This window comes from Phaenicophaeus curvirostris, chromosome 1, assembly GCF_032191515.1.
Source record: "Phaenicophaeus curvirostris isolate KB17595 chromosome 1, BPBGC_Pcur_1.0, whole genome shotgun sequence".
Classification (NCBI taxonomy): Eukaryota; Metazoa; Chordata; class Aves; order Cuculiformes; family Cuculidae; genus Phaenicophaeus; species Phaenicophaeus curvirostris.
In genome coordinates, this window is record NC_091392.1 from 112,788,157 (window position 1) to 112,796,062 (window position 7,906).

Genomic DNA, 7,906 nt, shown 5'->3' on the forward strand with positions numbered 1-7,906 from the left:
GATCATCCAGTTCCAACACCCCTGCCATGGGCAGGGACACCTCCCACCAGCCCAGGCTGCCCAAGGCCCCATCCAACCTGGCCTTGAACACCCCCAGGGATGGGGCAGCCACAGCTTCCCTGGGCAACCTTTGCCAGTGCCTCACCAACCTCATGGTGAAGAAATTCTTCCTTATGTCTAGTCTAAATCTGCCCCTCTCCAGTTTATGCCCATTGCCCCTCGTCCTATCACTACAAGACTTCATAAAAAATCCCTCCCCAGCTTTCTTCTAGCCCCTTCAGGTACTGGAATGTTGCAGTAAGTTCTCCTTGGAGCCTTCTCCTCTCCAAATCTGTAGTAAGACAGCGACAATAAATTATCAAGGAATAATAATTAAAAACACACCCACTCCAAAAAAAGCCCAGCCAAAGCCTTTGCTTAACATGCCAGGTGCCATCACTTTGTGCACGAGGGCTTTACCCAGTCCCTGCTCTGAGGCCAGCGCCTCCTTGAAGGGGCATCAGGAGCGACATTGATGCAGCTCATCAGCAACTGACTGTGCTGTCCAAGAGAATAGGAAGCCCCATGCTGATTTCCATCTCCCTAATTTTAGTTAATAATTACAGCTTGTGCCCAGCTGGCCTGAGGGCCGTGCCCTCTGTATCCTATGGAGCGGTGGCCCCTTTGTGGAGCTTGACACCCACTAACACCTCTACCTCAAGGCTGTATTTTGTTTTTCACAGCTGTTTTGGGGCGCACTGCAGCCAAATGCAATGCCAGAGTTTGTAAATCAAACTCTGCTGCAGAGGTAGGTGTGATGGGACATGCCAGGCAGCTCACCAGCTGTCTGGGCTGCTTTGTCCAGACCACATTGAAATATTCCAGCATGAAGTACCAGAGGAAGCAGAGAGCTAAATAATTAAAGACATTCTTTAAAAAAAAAAAAAAAAGGGGTAGCTGATTAATAGGTTTCAACAATAATCCAACCGGTATGAGCTAGTTCAGCACCCAAGCCCTGCAGGAATGGTATCCATCCAAAATTAAGTCAAATGTCAGTTCTTGATCAAGAACCAACAGGGAGAAACAGGCACGTTGCACTCCTTCACAGGCCTGTGTAAGATTATCTAAACAGAAAAACAAAGGCAGAGCACTTCAGGACAGAAAATGGACACAAATCCACATCCAAATGTTAACCAGGAAGCACACAGAGCTGGTCATGACACCACCACTGTGGCACTGGCTAGTTGCTGTTTTGTTCCAAGACCCTTTTGTACACACAGCTGAGTTACGAACACCTTGGCCTCCCAGCAGGAAGCTTTTAGAGGGTAATTTTACCTTAAGGCATGTACAAAACTTTCTCCAATGACAGATGTGACAGCAAACCGAGCCCGATACAGCATTTGCGGCTGAGAACGATGCACTGATGACCACTTTAACAGCCAGTGCTGTTATTTCTGAAAGCATCTACCAGTCACAGTTCCCGTGTTCACGCTTCCAACACACAGAAATAGCACACGCAGCAGCAGGACTGCTGCTCCGCCATCCTGGTAATATCCTGAGTGAATGTGTTCTCTGAAGACTGAAAGAACCTCAGCAGCTGTGACCTCACTTATCAGCTCCTGGAGCATTATCCTCCACTTCCTTCAGAGCAACGTTCACCTGTGTTCACGGTGAGTGAGACTTTCAAGCTGTGTCATTAAGTGTAGAGTGAGGATCAAGTGAAACTCACTTGCAGACATGTCACCTTTCTCCCTCAGTGCTGTTTCCCGAATCAAAACACTCTACAAAGCCTGTTCAAGAAGAAATAACTTTATTATAGCTTCCATCAGAGAGGTTTCACCACAAATGGTGAGGACAGTTCGTTAGACTGTCTCTCTCATGATTTTAGTGAGTTTCTGGATCTTCGACCTTGTTGACATGTCCACGTACTTCTCCCCGATGTTGACAATCATGCCACCAAGGATTGACGGATCAGTCTGAGGAAGAAACATGGAACAGAAATCCTATTAGCAAAAATGTATTAGCCTAGTATTCAATTTTTACACAAGTAAAAGAAAAGCTTTTAAAAGAGCCTTTTTAAAGACAACTTTGCAGTCACTGTGCTCCAAAGTTAATATTTTAGTAATTTAAGCATCAGCAGGTCTACAAGAAAACAGCAACTGGATTCAGTTAAATAATCCTTTTTTTAAAAGATCAGAGACAGAAACCCAGTTTGACATGAACTTGATGAAAGTTATTCACAAATGAAAAACCCAGACCTTGGTCTCCAGTTTCAAGACCTCTCCCTTAGCCAAGAAGCCACTCAGAGCACTTTTTAGCTCAGTAAGGCTGGCATCATCCAAGGGCTGAAAAACATAAACAGAAGACAAAGGACTTGAAAATACATTAATAAGCTATAGCAAGAACCCAAATTTTCTACTCAAGATTCTTCTAAAGGCATGTACTTCTACCAGGAAGACAGATTAATCAGCCTCCTTGAACAGGAATAACCTAAGGACAACACAGAAACAGAAGTCACTTTGTGCTCTCCTAATTTTATGAAACAAACACTGTACTATGCGCACATATTCATTGCAAAAGGTCAATGCTGACATCTTCAGATCAAAGTGTCAGGAATCCACACTTGCCAAAGTAAGTACTTGATGGAAAACCTGATCTGCCTCACAGCAGCGTTCAGGCTGTACAAGGACAGATTAATTGCTGCTTCTAACAGTTAAGATCACCAGCTTGAGAAGAAACGTGGTTTCATGTAAAGCACTAGGCAGTGACAGAGGACGCAGGCAGTGAGCATCCAGCTCTGCTGCAGGCTGGCAGAACACTCCTGGCTAAGCACACCTCTCTCCATCACCACAGAACCCTGCACTGCTGGGGGAGAGACTGTGAATTTGTCCTTGCTGTCCCTACAGGCAACTCAGAAACCACTGAGACAGAAACAAAAGGGACTTGATCAAGGAGCAGTGGCTTTGAGTTAATAGCTATTTTAGTAATTTCTATTCCAAAGAGTCTCAAAGCAGTTTGGGCTGGAAGGGACCTTTAAAATCATCGAGTCCCAGACCCCTGCCATGGGCAGGGACACCTCCCACTGCATCAGGTTGTTCAAAGCCTCATCCAACCTGGCCTTGAACAGGGGGCAGTCACAACTTCCTGGGGCAACCTGTGTCAGTGCCTCATCACCCGCATAGCAAAACATTTCTTCCTAATATCTAATCTAAATCTCCCCTCTTTCAGCTTAAAACTGTTACCCCTCATCCTGTCCCTGCACTCCCTGATAAAGAGCTGCTCCCAGGCTTTCCTGTAGTCTAATTTAGTAGCCAACACTTTGAGAGCCAAAAGAAACTAACAACAACAAAAAGCAGCAGGAAAGCAACTACGCATTAAATATTAAGTAAAACTTGTGGGAAGGTTTGCACAGGCTTGTGAGTTCACATATCCCTGATGGCTGCCAACTAGAGTAACAATCTGTGCTTGTGGCCTGCAGAGAGCCAGTCAGCCTGAAGCAGAGGAGTCTCCTTATTAAGTGCAGGTAGGCAGCTCACTGTAGCCCTCCCCAAGGTGCTAGAGATTTACATCACATCCCTAGCTGACCAGCTTCCTGCTCTAACACACCTCGTCATGGAACCACGAATGAAGAAGTCATTGAAGAGCCAGACCCACCATGCCTCCAGCCTGACCTTATAGTTCACAGAAACACCATCTTCCCTCTCACATTCCTTCTCATTCTCTCATGCTCCTTCTCACCAGCCAGACTTGCCTGTCTGCTATTTTTGAAGAAGTCTTCCTGAAGTTTAGGAGTTTGCCACTTGTCCCAATTACTGCAGGCGGTGAACTAGGTAACTGCTTCCCGTGAAGCAGAGAACCAAGCACCAGAGGCATTCTCAGTCCTACCAGGTATCTGCCTCTCTCCAGCTAACAGCTCTTCTCTAGTCCTGATCCAATCTGTACGGTTCTGATGACAGAAGTAAGAACGTGGGCAGTTCTGCCCACAGACCAGGCTGACTTTCATCAGCCACTGGGTCCACACATAGGAAGGAAAAGTGTTACCTGTTCAGCCAAAATGGGAGAAACAGATTTAATTTTTGAACAATAATTGTCAGGTATCAAAACTATTTGTAGAAAGACTTCCACTTTGGTAGTGGCAAGTTATTTCTTCACTACTCAGGTATTTAAACTTAAAGTAAAAAAAGCTTTTTTTTTATACTACTACCTCCTAAGCTTGATCTAGAGGTTCCCAACTCACCTGTGCAGTGGTGACTGTGCACACCACCTCTCCTCGGTACGCACTCATGATCTTCCCAAAAGCAGAGACAATGTCTGGTGTGTAACGCAAGCGACCGTTTTCAGCAAGCAAATCTGGAAGAGGCAGATGCATTGGAAGGGTTGAAAACACCCACGAGAAGCAGACTTGGTTGGCTAACAGTAATAACAAGTAGCCTTAAGACATTTTTCTTAAGTCCAGGGGGTACTCACTCATCAGGTTGACAGTAATGGGGGACATCTTCTCTTTTGCCAAGGCATCACTCACAGCTTTTTGTTTAACCGCGCTCTTGGTGTGAGGGTTCATAACAACACTGGATAGCTTGGGGTCCTTCAAGAGAGTCTATGAGGACAAACAAGACACCATGATAAACACCAGCAATTTTTCAGGCACTGCAAGGCCTAACTGGACTAACCAAAACAGGCAATGCAGCCATAGCTTGAGAAAGAACGAAGTGGCCTGAAGCTGATCGGAAGTGAAAAGGCAGCTCCAGTTACAGCTTTTTTATACTATGTTTCTTTTGGAGCTGATGCCCCTCCCATTATCACTTCCAAACTGTTTAACATTGCAGGCAAAGTGCAGATGCCAAGCCAGATGTAAGCGAGTGTCTCACAGTTTGCAAGAGCTGAGCCCACCACCCTCCTCACAAAAATCATAGAATGGTTTGAGTTGGAAGGGACTATGAAGGTCATCTAGTTCACCCTCCCTGCAGTGAGCAGGTACATCTTCAACCAGATGAGGTTCCTCAGAGCCCCGTCCAACTTGGCAGTCAGTGTTTCCAGGAATGGGGCATCTACCACCTGTCTGGGCAACCTGTTCCAGTGTTTCATTACCCTCAATGTAAAATATTTCTTCCCAATATCTAGTCTAAACTTCTCCTCTTTTAGTTTATAACCATTACCTCTTGTCTTGTTGCAACAAGTCTTGCTAAAAAGTTTTTCCCCATCTTTCTTATAAGCCCCTTTAAGTACCGAAAGGCAACAATAAGGCCTCCTTGGAACCTTCTCCAAACTGAACAATCCCAACTTTCTCAGCCCCTCTTCACAGGATGGTGTTCCAGCCCTTTGATCATTTTGATGTCCCTCCTCTGGACCTGCTCCAACAGGACCATGTCTTTTCTGTGCTGAGGGCTCCAGAGCTGGATGGTGTGGTCTCACCAGAGCAGAGGGGCAGAATCACCTCCCTTGACCTGCTGTAGCCACCAACGCTGGCACTACTCCCAGACCCCTGTGGCAAGGCAAATGCAGGCCACCTTACCCACACTCGGTTCAGCTCCTTCTCGACCTGCTCCAGCTTCTTCTGCTTGGAGGCGGCGGAGTACAGCGCGGTGGCATAGCGCCCTTCCAGCCCGTACACCTGGATGGGGGGCTGGGGGAAGAGGGCAGGTGGGCGCTGAGATCAGCCTGAAGCCAGGTAGCAGCCGATGGCTGCCCAGTGATTCTAGTATCCCCCTTTTAGCCCTCTCTCACCTTGACCAGCTTGGAGACCGGCCTTGCTGCCGATGTGCTGAGCTGCCGTACCTGCAGGGGGGAAGGAGGGAGAGAGCTGCCACTGCTGAAAGGCGCCTCAGGGATGGGGGCTGCGCACCAGCAGAGCAGGTGAGTGGGTATGGGGTGAAGGTCTGGATGTGTGAGAAAGTGATACAAAAAGTAGCTGCTATTACAAAAACTGGAAGGTTTTGATTTAAGCTAAAGGAGAGTTAAATTCATCCGAGTAACTGTATTTTTTGAAGGTTAGGCAGAATGCCTCTCTGATAGCATTGTTTTTTACAGCATTTTTTTTTCCGAATACTGGTTTTCCAGACACTTAAGTCTTAAGCACAGTGTGATCTGTACAGAGCAGGTAGGGCTGCTGCAGTCACCTCTGTTTGCAGCCTTTCCCATCTCCAGAGGAGGGTCAGGCAGGGCTGGAGCCGGCTCCGAATCAGGCAGGGATTTGACTGCTGTTAAGTTCATAATAACATTAAGATCACTCCTTGGAAAGAATAGAAGAGGCATAAGGTTTCTGGGAGAACTGATCCCTGTGCACGTGAGTGGGAAATCCATCCTGTCCCAGCTCTCATCTCGCTGCACACGATGGATGGAGATCGCTCCCTCATGTTGCCCAGCCCTGATAAAGGATCCTTGCTTTTCACAGCTGCAAAACAGAGCCTTGGAGAGTTTACTTGCTGGCATTTTCGCTATCAAAGAAAGCTTCGAGGCCCCGCGGGAAGGGGACGAAAGGAGGGAGGGGGCGAAAGGAGGGGAAAGGGGCGAGAGGGTAGGAAGGGGGCGAGGTGGGGCAAGGGAGAACGCTATCCCCGCTGGTTCCTGCTCCCGCCCCCGCCTCACTTTACCTTCAGCCCCAGCCCCGCCACGGCCGCCATGACGCCCCGACCGCCGCCCGAGGTCACAGAGCGGCCCCTCGGCGGAAGACACCGCGCACGCGCGGACACGCCCCTTCCGGCCGCGGGGCACGCCGGGAAATGTAGTCCCGCCCGGCCCTCCTCGCGCCGGGTGTGGAGGGGCAGGTGAGGCCCCTCCCGTCATTCCCCTTCCTTTTACACACGCCCCCCCCCCCCCATTCTCTCCCTTCTCCCCGCTCCCCTTCACTCACAGCCCCAGAAAACCGACTTCAGAAACGCGTTATTTTGTTCAGAAAGGAGTAGTTGCTTTTCTTTTGCGTAGGGTGCTGCGTGGAAGGTCCACCCCAAAGCCAGCCTACCTACTGAAGACCCCCAAAACGCTCAAAACGCTCACCCCTATCTAACACATACATTCAGTAGGTTACACGACTCTGCTTTGACGCAAAATTGCTCAGCTCCTTTCCACGTCCTTAGTTAGGATAAGGACGTCCTCCAGGTAATCCTTAGCCATGAAGTCTCCCTGTCTACCACGCCTTTCCTTGTTTCATCACACGTTCTCAACCTTGAGTCAATTAACTGCCCATTTCATCATTTTCTTAAAACTATGTGTCGACATCCCTGATGTTTGGAGATCATAGAATCGTAGAATAGTTTGGGTTAACCTGGGTGGAAGTGTTGATCTGCTGGAGGGTAGGGAGGCTCTGCAAAGGGATCTGAACAGGCTGGACCGCTGGGCTGAGTCCAATGGCATGAGGTTTAACAAGGCCAAATGCCAGGTCCTGCACTTGGGGCACAACAACCCTGTGCAGTGCTACAGACTAGGAGAAGTCTGTCTAGAAAGCTGCCTGGAGGAGAGGGACCTGGGTGTGTTGGTTGACAGCGACTGAACATGAGCCAGCAGTGTGCCCAGGTGGCCAAGAAGGCCAATGGCATCTTGGCTTGTATCAGAAACGGCGTGACCAGCAGGTCCAGGGAGGTTATCCTCCCTCTGTACTCGGCACTGGTGAGACCGCTGCTCGAATCCTGTGTTCAGTTCTGGGCCCCTCACCACAAGAAGGATGTTGAGGCTCTGGAGCGAGTCCAGAGAAGAGCAACAAAGCTGGTGAGGGGGCTGGAGAACAGGCCTTATGAGGAGCGGCTGAGAGAGCTGGGGTTGTTTAGCCTGGAGAAGAGGAGGCTGAGGGGAGACCTCATTGCTCTCTACAACTACCTGAAAGGAGGTTGTAGAGAGGAGGGTGCTGGCCTCTTCTCCCAAGTGACAGGGGACAGGACAAGAGGGAATGGCCTCAAGCTCCACCAGGGGAGGTTTAGGCTGGACATTAGGAAAA

At 48.8% G+C, this 7,906-nt stretch overlaps 1 protein-coding gene across 1 annotated transcript; it reads right to left on the minus strand.

Moving 5' to 3' along the window:
* Positions 1 to 1,772: 1,772 nt before the first annotated feature.
* On the minus strand, positions 1,773 to 6,648 carry ATP5PO (ATP synthase peripheral stalk subunit OSCP). Its single transcript, XM_069871996.1, has 7 exons — positions 6,570 to 6,648; positions 5,704 to 5,754; positions 5,492 to 5,602; positions 4,447 to 4,576; positions 4,217 to 4,329; positions 2,238 to 2,324; positions 1,773 to 1,955 (listed from the first exon to the last, which is right to left on the minus strand). The coding sequence occupies exons 1-7, from the start codon at positions 6,597 to 6,599 to the stop codon at positions 1,842 to 1,844; spliced, it is 636 nt and encodes a 211-aa protein (XP_069728097.1). The 5' UTR covers positions 6,600 to 6,648; the 3' UTR covers positions 1,773 to 1,841.
* Positions 6,649 to 7,906: the final 1,258 nt, after the last annotated feature.